The sequence below is a fragment of the Thamnophis sirtalis genome, unplaced genomic scaffold (genome assembly GCF_051295495.1).
Source record: "Thamnophis sirtalis isolate CommonGarterSnake01/CBP01778 unplaced genomic scaffold, rThaSir2_p1.2 scaffold_5, whole genome shotgun sequence".
NCBI classification, from domain to species: domain Eukaryota; kingdom Metazoa; phylum Chordata; class Lepidosauria; order Squamata; family Natricidae; genus Thamnophis; species Thamnophis sirtalis.
The window spans coordinates 74,765,743-74,784,958 of record NW_028261385.1 but is presented as its reverse complement, the minus strand read 5'-3'; the positions used below and the strand labels follow the sequence as shown (position 1 = coordinate 74,784,958).

Here is a 19,216-nt window from a genome sequence, read left to right as displayed (position 1 = left end):
TTCTGCTGCTTTATCCAATTTAATTTATAGTATGGAAATATTCTATGTCATGTAATATATATTTTGTGCTGCTATAATGACAGCAGTGCAATTTATTCTTCATATTATTTAATGTAGCATAAAATAAACAAGAAACAACTCATCATTTCATCTCAGTTCATTCTATTTTGGTCTTTTCTTCCCCACTATTAAGAGTACAATTTCTGTACTGTAAAAAGAATGTGGAATGATTTATGTTGTTTAAACTTTGTTAGAAGCGACTACCTTAAAATAGAAGGTTAACTGAATCTTGCTGAAAGTATTATTGGAATATGTGGAATGATTCATGCTACAAATCGCTCTGAGTTATATTTTAAACAAATGGTAGTACTACGTTATTTGTGATAAATATTAGACAAGCAAGGGATGAGGGCAAAATTTACGTTGTTTAAAGCTTATTAGAACAGGAAGCCGCTTGGGATTATCTTAAGATAACTGTAAAAAGAATGTGGAATGATTTATGTTGTTTAAACTTTGTTAGAAGCGACTACCTTAAAATAGAAGGTTAACTGAATTTTGCTGAAAGTATTATTGGAATATGTGGAATGATTCATGCTACAAATCGCTCTGAGTTATATTTTAAACAAATGGTAGTATAAATTTGATAGTGGTAAATATCAGACAAGTGGGGGATGAGGGTAAAATACATGTGGAATGAACTAAGTTATTTAAATTCTATTAGAAGGGGAAGTCGGTTGGAATTATCTTAAGACAGAAATTGATTCCTGTGTAAAGTATTATCTGATCTACGCTGCTTAACTTTACTAAGAAGGGGAAATCGGGTTAGATTATTTTGAATTACTGTTTGAAAAAGGGGTAAAGAAAGATCATTTTTGAATATATGGCATAAACTACGCTGCTTAAATCTTACTGGAAGGGATCATGAGGTTTAGGAAGGGAACGGGAGAGTCTACAGAAGGTCGGGGTAAATAGCAAAGAAGTAAGAGATGAGAATAAAATATAGATAGAATGATTTATACTATTTAAGCATAGATAAAGATGGGGGGCTGAGATCAACACAAAGAGTGGTTTCTTTTTTTCTTTTTTCTCTTTTCTCTTTTCTTTTTTTTCCTTTTTTTTTTCTTTCTCTGCTTTTCTTTTTTTTTTTTTTTTTTTTTGATATATTACTTTTATTTTTTAATCCATATGTATACAAGACATCTTAGATAGAAGGTAGTGCCAGGTGTGGGCCCTGGGAAGTCGGGAGGATTAGGGATGGGGATTGTGGGGGGTGGGGTGGGGGGGTGTTAATATAGTTTTAATAAGAACAAGAATGTATTTATATACGGTGGTTCCTTTTTTTTTATTTTTTATTATTATTATTTTCCTTGGTTCACTTTACTTTTACCAGATCAAACAACACTCGAATAAAGGCATACACCAAGGAGGGAGGTAGAGGGAAGGAAGAGGGAGGAGTAAGGAAGGAGTAAGGGGAATGTAAGGAGTAAGGGGAATGTAAGGAGGGTGTCTGGGGAGTAAGGGGAGAAGGAAGGCTTGAGGGGAAAGGGAAGTAGGAGGGGAGTGTTAGAGGGAGAAAGGAAAGTTGGAGGGGGTAGATGGGGTGTATGGAGGACGCAAGGGTTAGGTGGGGTTGTGAATGATGAGTTGTGTTTCCTTTTTACTTGTTCGTTTTATTCCCTTTTTCTTTTTTTTTTTCCTTTTCTTATAGTAAATACCCTGTATATAAATGATTGCAAATGGAATGTGAAAATTGAATAAAATATTTAAAAAAAAAAAAAAAAAAAAAAAAAAAAAAAAGAGTACAATTTCTTTAGCTTTTTGTCAGAGACATTCAGTTTCACACTCCATTGCTTTCACCTGAACCCTTTCTTTTTCATCAATATCATGAAAGGAATTATGCTTTTACTTCACTTATTTGAAGAATAATTATATTAACAATTATATTGTGCTCTGATTTTATAATAACAAAATCCATACAAATACTTGAAATAAAGACACTCCAGTAGAAGCAAACTATGATGAACTTATCCCTTTGTTTGTTATTGTGAGTATTACAGATTTATTTACAAACATTCATTATATTTCCATTGAATAGCACATCAGTGTGTACAACATAAAACAGGTCTAAATAATTGCTCCATAGCATACACTAGAGAAGATAAATCCGTTGATTTCATTCAATGAAAATCCATGCAAAACCTTTTTTTAAAAAAAAGATTTTGCTCCTAATACATTGCAGTAAAAAATGATCTCAGCCAATTGCTAGTGTCATAAATATCTTAACAGCTTGGGCCTGTCTACCAGAAAAAATGATGGAACCAATCTATGGTAGTTGGTGAGTGTTATGACATTGATTCCTCTCTATGGATTAACTCCTGCCTTTATTCTCTCACTGTTTATAGTTTGTTAGCCAAGCAGGTACAGATCTGATCCAGGTAAGGATGGAACGATACCTGGGTATTCCCCCAATGCGGTCATTTCATTGATGGAAGATGTACAGGCAATGTGTATTGTCTCTTGAATATGAGCCAGACAGTTTAACAATTGTGTGCCCTTGTACCAGAAATCTTTTAAGAAACAAAGAAGACATAATGGTGGAAACTTGTCAGAGGGAGATCCAACCAGGAAATGAGAAGGAATTTCCTGACAATGAGAATGATTAATCAATGGAACAGTTGTGTAGGTTCCATTGCTGGAGGCTTTCAAGAAAATATTTGTTCAGGATCATATAAGGGCTCCTGCCTTCAAGGTTCCTTCTAGCCCTATGATTCTATCAGTTCAATGTATTTCACAGCCAGGTTGCTTTCATAGGGATCCTGTTGTTATCTTAAACTGAAAAAAGTATGTTAGTTAACTAACTCTAAAAAAGAAGAGCTAGGTATAGCTAATTCAGGATCTCCATTTAAGATTAAGATTTAAGATTTAATTTATTTGTATGCTGCCCTTCTCCGGGAGGGACTCAGGGCGGCGAACAACTCCAAAGGGGAAAGGGGATACAAACACAATACACGTAATTAAAATACACGAGAGTCATACAGCCATACAAGTCGAGAGGGGAGGGGAACTCATCAACCCCAGGCCTGCCGGCACAGCCAGGTTTTGACGGCTTTCCGGAAGGCCTGGAGAGGGGTGAGGGTCCGAATCTCCGCGGGGAGTTCATTTGAATACACTGTCCATTTGCGTAGCTGCATATTTGTTTTGCTTTGTTTTGTTTTTCCACCTTTTAAAATCACAATAATCTCTGTTGCGCTGAACTGTTTTGGCAGTACCATTTAATTAGTCCTATAAACATTTTCATAAATCCAATACCTTTTTATCAGTTTCTTTCTCTATTATTTTTGTCACAGTTGCTTTATGTACTTACACCTCATAAATGCCAGAGTCAGTGTATTCAAAACTGCAATATTCAATCAAATTATCCCTTGATATATGTCAAAAATGTTCTAAATGGTTTTGGCCCATATTTTAATATCTTTGCTCTTCCAGATAAATGGTCTGTGAAATCTAGTAATTACAATGACTTCCCTTGCCAGATCACTGAAGTATCAGAGAAGGGTCGGCATTATAACGACAACAAATTAATCAGAAAAGTCCATCTCCAAGCACATTCTCACAATGGCTTCAATATGGAACGGCCCCCAAATGTCTCTTAATGTTCTTTTTCTGCATACTGTTGTTCTATTTCATCATGGGATATTAAACATACAGTATTTCAGCTCATAGGACAGGCTCGGATGTGTTTGCAGATATTGAAAACAAATGTTGGAATTGGATGAGTGATGATATTGAAGCAATAACTACGTCCTAGTAGACATATTTGTTTAATGGTTTGCATAGGGATTTTTCTGGTACAAACTTTGCCATTTCTACTCCTAACATAAATTGAAGATTCCACCACCACCACCACCCTCACTGTTGAAGTTTGGAAACAATTTTGTGTTCAGTGAAGTAAATTAAGGGAAGGCGTTACATAAACTAAAATTAATAACCAAAATACCAAATTGAAAAGTTCCTTTTATTTGAATAAAAAGGAATACAAGTCAGGAGCAGCATGCATTTCCATAATCCTGAGCTATTTCCAAAAGTGATAAAATGTGCATTATAAGGGACAGAATTAAATTTTTTGTGATTCGTAGAACTTTTAATTAGATAGTGAAGTATTTTGAGAAATACAAAATGTCTCCAACAAAAGTTAACTTAACAAATTGCATAGTTTCACAAGCTACAATTTCTATTTCTCTTTTTTAAATCCATATAAATAACTCTAGTTATAAATGAACAAGAAAAAAAATGGACCGCTACAGAGAGAATTATTCTTCTAAATGCTGTTACTTGCTTTCTGATTGCATTAGTATAAATAATCCAAATTGAAAGAAATTGTGGTTGTTTTCCATGAAAAATATAGCAGTTGTTAAATACCCTTAAGAGTGTAATCAGTATCTTTTAAAAAGATTTAATATTATGTTAAATAAATATTGGCCATGGATTATTTTCTTCCAAAGTTTCAAACATAAATGCCAGAAACTTAGTTGCTTTGGATTTTTTCTGATTGCTTTTGAAGATTTTTGTTTAAATCTTTCTCTTTAATACTTTAATACTGGCAAGCAGGACAAGTAAAAAGTGAGATAACAAAAAGATGTCTTATCAGCTGTCCTGCTCCTGTTAGCTTTTTGGTTGCCTGCTATAGAAATGGGAAGAAGGAGGAGAATTGACTCTGTTGTCATTATTATCATGCAAGAATCTCTGTTCCTAAAGATGGACTTCCCTTTTCTATATTACAGAGAACAAATCCTTCAGTTTGCTCCTTTAAATCATGTATGCCCTGTCAGAGCTGGTGGGTGGAAAATAAATAACTTAAGAAGCTAGATGAATGAAAGTGAACTGAAAAGGGTTTCTGTGCTTAGACATTTTATATGAATCTATACAAAAAGAAAAAGATGGCTAATTAATCCCCACATTTAATTGAGTAATTATTGTTTGATGCCATTTCTAACGAAATCTAAGCATTTAGAACATTTTTATTGTTTGGAATGATTTCACTAATAAGCAATTAATTGAAACTGATTGTGTTGGATTTCTAGAAATGAGTCGTGGATATTTATATTTAACATTTTTTTATTCCACCTTTATTACTTTAAGCAACATAATGCAGCAAACATACATAATGCTCCTATTTTCTCCACATTGATAACCTGTGAGCTTGGGCTGAGAGAGAGAGAGACAGAGTGACTGGCTAAATGTGTGAAGTCATCCATCTGGCTTCCATGCTTATGGTGGGACTATAAGGTTTCTTGGTCAGCACTTTAACTGCTATACCCAACCTCATCTATATAAAAGAATCTATACTATATTCATTTAGTTAATTTATTTAATTTAAGGTGGTAAAATGGGGCAAAATTCACTTAACAAATGTCTCACTTAGCAACAGAAATGTTGGGCTCAATTGTGGTCGTAAAGTTGCTACCTGTAACTTTATACAATATAATTACAAGCCTAACATATGATGCGTTCTTGGGAAATCCATTATAAAAATCACACTCCAAGTTTTCTTTCATGATTCCTCAGTGTGATGTGGGAAGGAATGGCAGACGTACTGCCATTTGAAAATTGGCTTGGCAACTGCTTCCCTGTGATGAGATTGTATTACATTTCATTCATCTGATAATTCAAATGAATCTTGTGTTCTGTTCAGGGCATGTGCCTAAAGTCGTGAGAAAAAAGAATTGATTTCAGGATGGAGCTGGGCTGTGTTTACAGATAGTTGCTCCATCCCTGGTCTGTACCATCTGCCTAGCAGCCTCCTCCCTCCCCATTTCTTCTATCTCCAATCTCAGATTTAGTATTGGGAAGAGAGTAGAGATAGTCCTCATTTAATTACCACAATTGGAACTGGCAATTCATTTGTTAAGCAAAGCAGTTCTTAAGAGCAACCACAACTGTGCTTCTGTTCTTACTTTAGCTTTGCTTTATCAACTTACGAAAGTCATAAAGGCAAGCATTGGTCATAAAATTCATTATTCATCCCTGTTGTAACTGTAAATGGTTGCAAAATGAGGCAGCGGCTAAATGAGGACTGTACTTGCATTTCAATGAGGATTTTATTGGGGTTCGTGATCATGGGAAGTACAGTCAAGAATCCTGGTTAGGGTGTTTTTTTTTCCAAATTCAGAGACAATATCAGAGGTGATATTATGCCGGTTTGGCCCGTTCGCCTGAACCGGTAGCGGAAATTGTGTGTGGTTCCACCCACCCACCCGGCTCAATGGTATCCCATTTAGGCACTTTTTGGAGCCAAAGTGCATGTGCGGTACCCTGAGTCCATGCCCGGATGCGGCACGTGAAGCAGTAAGGAAAATAAGTGAATACAACCCCCGGACAATATCATTTATGTGCACAATTCCAGGCTCTCATGCAAATGCCTGATCAGATCTGGGGAAGACCAAGCATCTTATCATGAGAAACTCTTTTCCAGATTTCTGGACTAATCTGGAACCAGGATCTTAAATTACAGTCTCTGCTCCTGAACTGCCTTGCTGGTGTTGCTGGTTCCGGTTGCCATGACAATATGACAAGATATATCATGAATTGAAATATTCTCAATCTTTATGTGCCTTTTCTGAGTTGGTTTCTTTCTTTCTTTCTTTCTTTTTATTCCAGTGCTGGAGTTGGTAGGACCGGCTGTTTCATTGTAATAGATGCCATGCTAGAGAGAATAAAACATGAAAAGACTGTAGATATTTATGGCCATGTAACTCTAATGAGAGCCCAGAGAAATTACATGGTTCAAACAGAGGACCAATACATCTTTATCCATGATGCACTGCTTGAAGCAGTGACTTGTGGAAATACCGAAGTGCCAGCCAGAAACCTGTATGCATATATTCAGAAGCTGACACAGATAGAAACAGGAGAGAATGTCACAGGAATGGAATTGGAATTTAAGGTATTTTGTCTCCACGTTTTTATCGTGATACATTTTGCATTGGGGAAAATCGACAGCAAACTGTTCTAGGATTAATGCAGCTGCTTTTATAGATTTAACTAGAAGATCTAATTTGTATCTGGTGGAATGGCATACAGAACCTGCTCTAATATGCATTTATAAAAATATGTTGTCCCATTTGTTTTATTATCAAAAGCAATCCCAAAGTCTTCTTTGTGTCTTGCAGCGGCTAGCCAGCTCTAAAGCTCATACTTCAAGATTTATTAGTGCCAATCTTCCATGTAATAAATTTAAAAATCGCCTTGTTAATATTATGCCATATGAATCCACAAGGATATGTTTGCAACCTATCAGAGGAGTGGAAGGCTCTGATTATATCAATGCCAGTTTTATCGATGGATACAGGTACAGAACCAGTTTTTGTGATGTAAAAAAATACTAGCTACATATGTTGTCGTGGTCATAAATATAGTTTGCCATTATGCAAGTGTCATTTTGGCTCTTTTCAGATTCTTATCAGGAGTGGGCTTCAAAAATTTCAGCAAAGGGTTCTCTGCCCAGTTTCTGAGTGGGTGTGGCCATGGTGGTGAGTATGGCCTAGTTGGCGTCCTGCACCACTATGGGGGGGGGGCATTTTCACCTTCTCCAGGCTCCAGAAGCTTTCCTCAAGCCTTTGGGAGGGCAAAAACTGCCTCCCCCAGAACTTCCGGGAGGCCCATTTTTCCCACTCCTCAAGGCTCCACATGGGCCCTGTACTTACCAAAATGGGCCATGTGGAGACTCCGGGGAGGGGAGGGGTGGCCGGGGCCAGTCAGGGCTGGGATTTAGAGTTCTCCAAACCAGCAATAATATTAACTACAGGTTGTCCCGAACCCATAGCAGCCCACCCCTAATTTATGGTAATCAGTACAGCACTACAGTTCCTTCCCCTAACATTCCACAGTACCTAATAGCTAACCACATATGTCCCTTTCTCAGAGTCATAGCATAACATATGGATTTACCTGTAATTATAAATTTAAATAATAATCTACATAAATTTCATTTAACTCAGATCCCAATTCCAGAATTTTTCCTGTAAAACAAAAAGCAAATGACTTAAGGATAAATTCATTAGAGGGTCACCTAAGATATTATGTAACTATTGAGTATATGGGTCAAATGTTGTGGGTAATAAAGTGCTGTTGCAGAAAAACACTGTGTCCCTTTCTCTTCGCCATCTTCAAAATATAAACTAGCCTGTTCCATTTCCATCTTTGTTTTTGACTTCAGAACTTTTGCTACAGTTCTTGAATTACTGAAAGAGTTAACAAAGAATTGCTTTGGAGCTATAAGTCATAGGCTCAATAGAGTGTGTGACAGTCAGCCTTCAGTGTAAAAATGGAACTGTACCACTAAGTGTTTCCTAAGTGCTTTTTGTGACACACAAAATTGAGCTATTAGAGTTGCATTAAATTTTAAATAAGATAAAGGCATAAATCACAATATTAAGAGAACAATTTCCTACACAAACTTCCTAAAATGAAATAGCTCTATGGTTGGAATAAATAACATTTAATATGTTTTAATATTTGTACCTTTAATAATTTATAGCCATATGTTTGTTAGACTTACGTTTCAGTAGAATGTTTATATGCAGCAAGAGAGCCTGCTGTCTTTTGATTGATAAATATTATTTTTTACATTTTACATTTAGGCAGCAAAAAGCCTATGTAGCTACACAGGGACCTTTGGCAGAAACAACAGAAGATTTCTGGAGAATGCTTTGGGAGCACAATTCAACCATTGTAGTCATGCTTACTAAGCTACGAGAAATGGGCAGAGTAAGTTTTTACACTTTTTTTACATTATAGAAAAAGAATGTCAAAAGTTATGTTAATATAGGAAGAACAAGCAATTCTCCCAGGATCTATTTGTATTAATGTAGTTGGTAATTGGAAGAAGCGTGTTAGCATAGTGGTAAGAATGCAGTATTGCAGGCTAATTCTGCCAACTGCCAAGAATTCAATTCTGACCAGCTCAAGGTTAACTCAGCCTTCCAGCCTTCCTTCTAAGATCAGTAAAATGAAGACCTAGATTATTGGGGACAATATACTAATTTTGTAAACTGCTTAGAGAGATCTGTAAAGCATTATAAAGTGTTATATGTCTAAATGCTATTTCTACTGCTAATTATCACTAAGCAAAATGAAAAGCAAACTGTTAAACCCTTTAACACCTGAGCAGAGACAATGTTGGATTTGTTTGCAGGTGGAATTAGGCAGCCCCTTTCTGTGTGTGTGTGTGTGCGCGCGCGCGCGCGTGCGCACATGTGCATACATACATACACAAATATATATATATATATATATAAACACAGTGGCTGCCTAATTCCACCTGCAAACAAATCCAACATTGTCTCTGCTCACACACACACACACACACACACACACACACACACACTTATGTCTGTATGTATGTATGTGTGGATGTATAGATGATAGATAGATAGATAGATAGATAGATAGATAGATAGATATAAATATATAGATAGATATATAGATATACATACATACATACATACATACATACATACATACAAAGCTGTCTGTCATTCACAGAATTGTCATCATTTATGTTTGATAAATTTCCACTTTTACAATGCAGCTACAGGGATGTACTGTTATAAATGGAGGAAGACTTTTAATTCACAAGAGAAGCTTAGTCACAAACAGCAGTTGGAGGTGCAAAAGTAGGGTCATGACTGCACTTTGTCAGTCAGATTGCCAATTAAGGTTCACTTTTCTGAATGTTATGATACATAGAAAATTAGCATGTCAGGATAAAAGGATAGATCGCTTCTTATACAGAAAGTACCACACTTTTGATGAAAGGCACATTCAGCCACGCTGTCTAAGATAATCAGTAGTGTTTTGATTTTGAGTTATAGCTTGATAAGGGACAAAATAGCCAGCTAGCCTTTAACAAGAACTAGCATACAGCTTGCCAACCTCCATTGGAGTGGTAAAATTAACATAGAACAGTGAGAAAAAAGGCTGTTGGCAATGGGATATCCACCAGAAGAGTAAAAATAGCCGACATGGTAGTCACTGTAATGCAAGCAAGTCTTGACCCTTTTATAGACTAGAGTAGAGTAGAACAGAACAGAACAAAACATAATAGAATTCTTTATTGGCCAATTGTGATTGGACACACAAGGAATTTGTCTTTGGTGCATATACTCTCAGTGTACATAAAAAGACATGAAAATATACATTCATCAAGAATCATAAGGTACAACACTTTATGATAGTCACTGACCCACTCTACAATTTCCCCAGGTTGACAAGCTTACAAAGGCTGCTTGTCATAATAGGGACATAACATAGGACTGTATATGGTGCAAATGTATAGGACTGACTTTTCTTACAGTAGCTGTTTGTAGAGCTGCTTTTGTTGTTGTTGTTGTTGTTGTTGTTGTTGTTGTTGTTGTTGTTGTTGCTATTCTGGGCAGATGAGCCTATTTTTTTAATCTAAGTAAGTTCACATTATTTTCCAGGAAACGTATAGAATCTACTTTAGACCCCCAAACTCTAAGAAATTAAACTAATGTGCTTTGCAGTATGTTAGTTTCTTACCTTCTTTAAGGAGGCAGGCAGGGAATCTAATGGGTGCCAAGAAAATGCTAACACATTCACTTCCTGAGCAGCCAGTTGGGAGCCTAAATCCTAATACTTGATTCAAAGATTTTTGAGTGCTGTTTCAGAGTTCTGACTAAGAATGTCTACAGCAAGTTCAGTACAAAAAATGTCTGAGTAAGTTGTAAGTTTGAAAATTTGTTATCATAGTAAAAAATAAAGGCATTTTTTTCAATATTTAAATCAAGATGGGATGTACACATTGCTTCATTTACCAGAACTTTAGTTCTCTGACATTTATAGCAGAAAAAGGAGATATTCTTGAAACATTTAAACAGGTTATACATGTTATATAAGTTACCAAATGTTTGCATTGTCTAAATACTATATCAATAATGACTCTAGCTAAATTTTTTGTATAGAATGAAAATAGCAAGTAATTTACTATATATATGTGTGTGTCTGTGTGTCTCTGTGTGTCTGTGTGTCTCTGTGTGTCTGTGTGTGCGTGTGTGTAAAAGGGGGTGGGCTGCCTAGGCTTAATTGAGTTCTATAAATTATAAACCTCATTTAAACCAAGAGAAACAAAATCCTAACCTCTAATGAAGGTGATTCAGCTGCATCTATTTTTTATCGCCTTCTTCCCATTGCAACCTGTGTCTTTTTTAAAACATTGAATCTGGATGTCCAGCCCTCCTACATGAGTTAGCAATGATACTCAGATTCATTATCAAAAGGCAGTTCTAAGCTTGATTTTCTCTATGTAGGTATTTCCAGGAAGAATTGTTTTGTAACGTTTTGCTTTCCTATAACAAATGTATTATAGAATTCTTAAATCACTATCACATTTTATCCCAAATTCTTTTTCTAAAGTATTATTTGCTTATTCTGGTCTTCATTAGGTAGAATTGCCAACTTTTGAAATACCATAGTAGCAGATTGTTGGGAAACTGTCAGCCAGGCTAAAAGGAGGGTTCAAGTGAGGAATTAGCCTTGAATCTTTGCATAGCCACATGAGGCATAAGCCTGATCTCCCCGTCCTTCCACCAGATCCATGAAATCTTATCTGCTTGTTCCCAGAAGAAAGCAAACAATCGGGGGGAGGGGGGATTCTTACAATATAAGTAGAAATCAATAAAGTTTCTGACTTAAGATATTGGATTGGTTTGGTTTGGTTTGGTTTGGTTTGGTTTGGTTTGGTTTGGTTTGGTTTGGTTTGGTTTGGTTTGGTTTGGTTTGGATTGGATTGGATTGGATTGGATTGGATTGGATACCAGTTATATATAAAATTATCAAGACTTTGAGAATCAGCATCTTCAAATTGGTGTTAAGAAATAATAACAACAACAATAATAACAGCAGCAATAACAATCATTAACAGATCTTCAAAGAATGAAGTCAATGTGTATAGAAATAGTGTTTTCAGTAGGTTTTCTGGTGTATCTAGTAGTACTTCTAAAATCTGTATTGCTTCCAGATGCTTGATGTGAACATATTTTAAGAGAACTTTCTAGATTATTTCCTGAACATCATCCCAAAACAGTCAGTGCAGATGAATTTTGAAATCAGAAATTAATCTCAAATGATATAACTCCTAGGAAATATTTTTAACACTGAAATTAATAGCATTTGACAGATGTACTGTTGATGTCAAAAGATTCACTTTGCAAGAAGTCCTAGGACTTATACACAGATTCAAACATACCTTGCTCATTTTTGTAACCCAAACCTAAGAGTTAGTAAAATAATGGATTTAATTTACTTGATCATTCCTGCACATTGTTCATTTGATTGCAGCATTTGAAATAAGCATTGCATGAATAAAGAATCATTTGTCAAGAAAATGAACACATTTTATTGGAATATTTCCATCTGAACTGAAAAAAAAAGCCAATTAAAAAGGAGAGGAAGGACAGGTGTGCTTGGAAAAGTGCTAATAAACAATGAGGTTTCTTAATTCCTTAAATAAATGCAATCTTGAGAATGCTGTTTAAACTTTTGGAGAGTTAGGGGAAAACTTTGTGTCTGAGGTCTTCCCAGAAAAAAAATCTATTCAGGAAACGAAGAGAAGCACAAAACTTTAATATAAGAAGTCTTCAAATCTTATAACTATCTTAAACCTTAACCTTTTCCTCAGAAGAGGAATATTCTGAATATAACAATAAGTATGCCTCCTTGGAAAACAGAATTGGACAGAACTGTAAATTAAACAAAGAACTGAAAGTTTTGCCTTTTGTAGGAAAAATGCCACCAGTATTGGCCAGCAGAGCGCTCAGCCAGATATCAATATTTTGTGGTCGATCCTATGGCAGAGTATAATATGCCGCAATACATCCTAAGAGAATTCAAGGTCACAGACGCCCGGGTAAGACAACATACTATAAATGTCCTACATTTTATTGTTATGCATGTTTGTTTTGCCTTTTACTAGCAGTATTTTCTAACATATCTAGCAATCAAATTTTGTGCCCCAGTCTCTGATCAGTGATCATCATTATCCCCATAGTAATGGAAATATTTTTCTATCCCCAACACACATGGTCAGTAAGCTAGTCAAATATCATTAGAACTGCAGCCTCATATCTAAATAGCAAGAGACATTTCCTAGTTTGGCCAGTTCATTCTCAGACAGGGGAAGCATTATGCCAGCCTTGGAAACAAAAGGGAGTTAAGGGGAGGGGAAAATATGGGACCCCATCTTTTGTTCCTCTCAGAAAATCTAAAGAAGATGTTGTCAAGAAAAGTTATTCCTTCCTTCATATTGCTTTGAGAAAGTATTTTTAAAGCAACGTCCGCATAGAAGTAAGTTATAACAGTGACATTAGTAAAAAGAGCAAAATAATGAGAAACTGTTCTGTAGTAGATAATTTAAGTCAGATGTTGATCAAAAGTGATACTAGGGAGATGACAATAATCCATAGATGAAGCAAAAATCAATAAGAAAGCAATTCCCTAGGTTTCGGATCTCTACGGATTGCCACCATTTTCTCTGCATATCAGCCAGGACAGTTTTAATATTAGATATTTGAGAATGACTGCTGAGATCAATTTTAATTTACTGGCAGTATGAACTGAATGAAAGTTATCCTCTCAATAACCTGGTCCCAAGTCCTTTCGGACTTCGGGCAGTTAAAACTTACTACAGCCTATGTGGAGTTAAATATTTAGAGTTCTTGAGACTCATCTGCATCTATATATCAGGACTGTCAAACTTGTGGCCTGAGGGGCAGATGCATCATACACTGGCCGTGCCCACATCTGGTTTAGTGAAGGAGGGAAAAGTTCCGATACATCACGTGACACTGCTGTGACAGCGTGAGTTTGACACCCCTGATCTCTATATTTCAGTTGATTCTAGCTTTCGATTCCTCCTGGAAAACAATCCAATGCAGAGCATATTTTAGAAATGCATTTTGGAGGAAACCTCAGAGCCTATTGTACACAAACTCCAGATAGTTGCAGATGATTTACAACCAGAGAGAAGCTAGATCACTGCCATTATCTGTAGTTCACCAGACAGTGATGAGTCCAAGAGCATCCCAGAGCTGTGAATCAGGATGCTGATTCTTTAAGGAAAGTGACCCCCCCAGGATTTGAACCATTTTAGCCTCTAGGTCTTTCATCTTTTTCAACATATTTTTTTCAATTCTATCCCGATACATATGAAAGAATCTTGCTACTTGTGTTAGACACATAGATGAATAAGTAGAAGTGGACTGAAGCACGTCTCGGATGAGGGAAATAAATTAGACTAGTACTATATTTTAGAAGCCAAATGCCCTGGGATGCAATAAAAATAATCCAGCACTGCCACTACTTTGTGTAAAGGAAGGACTGGCAGCACCATAATACTGGGCTTTCTAATCTCAAGCCATACAGTTACTGCTTTAAAATGGTCAATATTCAGTTCGAGGCAGACCAGCAATTTCCAAAACACTAAAGTATTTTAGGAAAATGAATGATTCTCACTCATAGTATTTGATCAGCGCAACAGTGCAAAAATATGTAATGTTTAGGTCTGGAAAGAGATTGTCTGATTAAAAAAACCTAGTTACTATTCGTCCTTTCCATCACTTCCTCAGTGGGGCTTATTTTTCAATACTTTTTTTTAAAGGAATTTTTATCCAAGACCGCAAAGATGTTACTGTTCAGCAACAGCCCTTAGGTCATGTAAGCCTGAAGGTTAATGTGGTGTGATTTAAAATCTGCAGAGCAAATAGCATTTTTAAGGGAAGCTTGACATGCTTTGCACATTATAATTTGATTCTTGGCATAGCTTATTCCTCAGCTTTCTAATCTGTCTGCAGAGAAGAGCTACAATGCCATGACCCCAACTAGCTAATTTTCATTTTATGTTTCTTATCTTGAAAGGCTAAGTCAAAGGTTCATCCTGATATAAGATTAACTGTATATAAACATTTTTATAGACCCTGCTCTAGCCATTTTCAAGCTGTGATTTGTATGTAATACTTCACACTTGATGGCAGGATAAATCCTTACTTTTCTCTATCTCTATCTCTGGAAGCCCTGTAGCAATGATGATGATTAGAAAAACTTACCAGAGTATTCTGCTTGCAAGGACATCTTCAAATTTCAGTTTCTTTGCCTAAAAACAACAACAACCCTATTACTATCATTGTTAATGTTGACCTAAAGAAGAGGCAGAAATAATCCCCAGCCACTATTTCAAGCTTAGAGAACAGAGTTTTGGTTGGCAAAAGGAGTAAGAAGTAAAGTCCTTTAGCCAAAACCACTCTTTTGATGCCTGTTCATTTCAGTGGAGAGATTTTTACATAGGTGGTTATGTAGAATACAGGCCCAATAAGCTTAATCAAAGTTGAATTTATTTTCTTAACATTTAAACTTAGCATCTACTACATTCTTTCATTAAAATAAATGCACATTCAAGGTGTTTAAATTAGCTTTGTTTTTTTTAAAAGGTTGCAGTCCTAATTGCCCTGAAAATAAAATAAAATGAATCTTTTGGACAGACATCCCATTACAAGCTTTTGAAAGTGGTGATTACATATTTTGTAGTGACAGCTGAAATGGAGGCTTGCAGTGAAGTACACTCTTAAAGTCAAATATTTGAGTGTCTTCTCTTACTGAAATTATACATGAAAATCATTCTGATCACCTGAAAGATATTACTACATGAATACAAAATTTTATTGCTATGTTGCCCATTGAGCTAATATTTAGGGGACCACTACAAAGAAAAGTAATTGTTGATAAAACAAGTTTGCTACCTTTTAGAGTATGATCATATTGATCTGTGATGGCGAACCTATGGTATGCATGCCACAGGTGGCACGCGGAGCCATATCGGTGGGCACACATACCGGCCAGCTGATTTTGGGCCTTTTGGGCCCATCAGAAGTTTGGAAACAGTCCATTGTGGGCCTCCGATGGGCCTCTGGGTGTGGGGGAGGCCATTTCTGCCCTCCCCAGGATCCTAGCAAGGCTCTGAAGCTGGGGAGAGCAAAAAACATGCCTGCTTGCCAACAGGTCTGGCTGGAAGTTGGCAAACAGGCCATTTCTGGCCTCCGGGGGGGAAGGCCATTTTCACTCTTGCAGCCAATGAAAATAGCCATTTTACTCTGTGGAGATTCTCAGTCATCCAGGTCAATTGTTTCTCACGTGTTTTTTTTTTCTTTTCAAAAGGCAGGTGGTGGTGGGAAAGAAGGATTATATTTCTTGTAGTCAATTGCAAGAAACACAATCTTTCCATCCCCTTCTTCCCCCCCCCATCCAGTCAGAACCTATTCTTCCATCTCCCATTACCCAGTCTCAATTGTCAGTACCTATCCTCTATTCCTCACCCCCCGCTGCCCCCTTCATCACAACTGATGATGGTTCTTGGCTGAGAAACAAAACATCTTGTTCTTCTTCCTCAAGGAAAAAAACAGTCCAGTTGCCTTTTGGAGTGAGGGGGAAAAAGCATTTTTGAGACCCATTTTAACTCCTATAAAATTCCTAAAACTCTTCCGCAAAATGGTCAGTGTCCCATCCATGTTTGGACCTCTGCATGTCCTACAAAGCAGGATATAATCAATGGACATTGCACGCCCTTGACACTGAAGCCAACCTGGCTGGACCACACTGTGAAAACTGGCTCAGTGAGGCAGATCCCAATGTCATGACAATCCTGTACCTTTTGTATATGCTTTCTGACATCATATTATTGAATTCTCCAACACTGGAAGCTTTTAAGAAGAGATTGGACAATGATTTCCCTGAAATGATATAGGGTTTCCTGCCTTAGCAGGGGGTTGGATTAGAAGACCTTCCAACTCTCTCATTCTATTCTATCCTATCAAGAAATCATGTCCTGCAGACGTATCTATCTTCCTATTCCAAATTAGCAGTAAGGATCACATAACAGCATGCTTCCTGTGGAGAATGTAGCCATATAAATTGAGAAAATATTCTCAGCAGAACTTAGGATGTGGCTATCCAGTTACAATTTCGCCTGATTTAATATCTGTACTTTGTGGATTGTAACTCTCTATTTTCCTTATTAGACTTGGCTTCTATGGGAGAATGTAAAGTATTGCATTTGGGATACTAACTGCAGCAGGAGCAATATTTCACTGAATGTACCGACCCTATTGATATGTCAGGATATGCAAATTTAGTTACTGCTATTTGATAAACATATAGGTGTACATGTGCCAAAGGCCATTGAATTACAAAAGTAACTTGAAGACTTTAAAATGACGATTCAAGAATCGATGGCAATGATTTAATCTAATTGTATCCAGTTCAAAGTTCTGAACGGGAGTTTCTCCAATCCTCCAAACACATATGTCTTTATGCAGAAAGCTGCCCAGAAAGGGTCATTACATGCATATTTCACATTTTTTTTACATATGGAAATTTACTAGATTAAAATGGATTTCATTCCAAAAGAACAGCCACATTTATCCTCAATTTTACACTAAAGTAAGTAACTAAAATTCTGTGATAAGGAAAGTGAAATTAACCATGGTTACATAATTATTCTGCACTTTCAATTCTGAGTGAAGTACAACGACTGTACCTTTTTCAACCCATTGAAATTTTCTTCTGTCACATTCTGACTTGTAGATTTTCCTTACAAGAATTATTCAGTCAGTTTCAAGCCTCTCCTTGCCATTCTAGGGCTAGGCATTGAGGATAGACTTCACTATTTGTCCACTACGGATCATGTCGTGGACAAACTGTGCATAAACTTAAAAGATTAACATAAAGTAGTATTCCATGGTTAGGCTGCTTATTCTGATTTGTGCATGTGTTGCAAATAGGAACAAAACTCCCATGAAATTGAATTGTCATTTTTTTTCTTTCAGTTGTAATAACCAAAGAATATAATGCCATTGTGAAAATAGTTTCATCTAAAGTGGAACTTTTGTATTATCCCTGTGATGCAGTCAGTATTTCTTGGGAAAGTTTAAACATAATTTCACACTTCTTTACACCTGATTTCTTGCGAACAGTCAGGATCAGCGAATTGGAGGAGCTACAGACAACTTTTTAATAGTAAAGCACTTTCTGTCATTTGTATACTGTAGTTTGTTTCAAAGACCTTTCATTGGCCATAGTAACAGACAACCCAAATCCAAATAACCTTCTAGTCCATCAGGTTAGATATCAAACAGAATCAGGTATGTGTGCACAATGTTAATATTATTATTAATATAACAATAATATGCAGTTATTTTTTTCTGTTGCATACAGGGCCACATAAGTCAAAGAGTCAGGTAGAATTAAACTTCACAATAGTGCTAGAGGATCTCATCCAAATTAATTAATATAATCTTGGTATTTTGTGGGGTGACTTTTAAAAGTTAGTATCTCATTAAATTTCAGGACTTAATTTCTCATCATCAGTGAGAACAATGTTTATTTCCTCTATACGTGTGGCAATTTACTGGCATAACACAAGTATTAAAAAAAGACAAATAATTAAAGATGGAGTGATTGTTACTCTCTGGCTTTCTGAGGTCTTGAGAATTTGTCCAAAGATGATAGTACCAAGTTATCCATCAAATTCACCTAAACTATTTCCCAGAATCAAAAACACTTCTCATATTTCATTGTGCTCTTCTGATTAGAGAAATATAATGGCACCTTTTCCATCTGCATGTTGTTGCTGAATAACGTACTGCAGAATTTGAATAATAATGACACGAAGTGCAAGTTATCATTTTTGTGTTGCTTTTCTATTTGAGGAAAGTTTTATTCACCTCCGTGTCAAGGCAATCAACTGAATGCTTTGGTAGGAGAATGTGCTTTCTTTCCCCCTTGCCTCCAGCTTCCAATCTGCTTTATAAGAATTCCCACTCATCACTGAGATTCTTCATTGGTTTCATTCTGCAGAAAGTGCCATTTTAAGCAATTGGCATCTAGCAATAGTTTTCCTGTCCTCCTCTTGTGCACCGTGCCTCAATTATAGCTTGAAGGCACAGAGACACGGCATCTGCAGATTCTCCTATCATGGCTAGAAAGTGGATGCATTCAGAATGTAGAAGGTATCCAGAAGGCATGAAGGTTAATAGCAATAGTTCAATTTGTGTCATTTCTATTAAATGTCAGTTTCGATGGGCTGACAATATACGAAGACAAGTCAGCACAGCAGTTGAGGCAGGTTGATCAAATCCTTTGATACATAATC

The 19,216-nt window shown here is 36.4% G+C and overlaps 1 protein-coding gene across 18 annotated transcripts in view; it reads left to right on the top strand.

The window, feature by feature from the left end:
• Positions 1-19,216, top strand: part of PTPRD (protein tyrosine phosphatase receptor type D) — a 1,257,980-nt gene that overhangs the window by 1,227,712 nt on the left and 11,052 nt on the right. For all 18 annotated transcript variants that reach the window (XM_087716068.1, XM_087716065.1, XM_087716064.1 and 15 more), the window contains 4 exons: positions 6,658-6,943; positions 7,170-7,348; positions 8,640-8,766; positions 12,800-12,925. In XM_087716068.1, the coding sequence (XP_087572194.1) occupies positions 6,658-6,943; positions 7,170-7,348; positions 8,640-8,766; positions 12,800-12,925 (718 nt within the window). The remainder of the gene's footprint in view (positions 1-6,657; positions 6,944-7,169; positions 7,349-8,639; positions 8,767-12,799; positions 12,926-19,216) is intronic.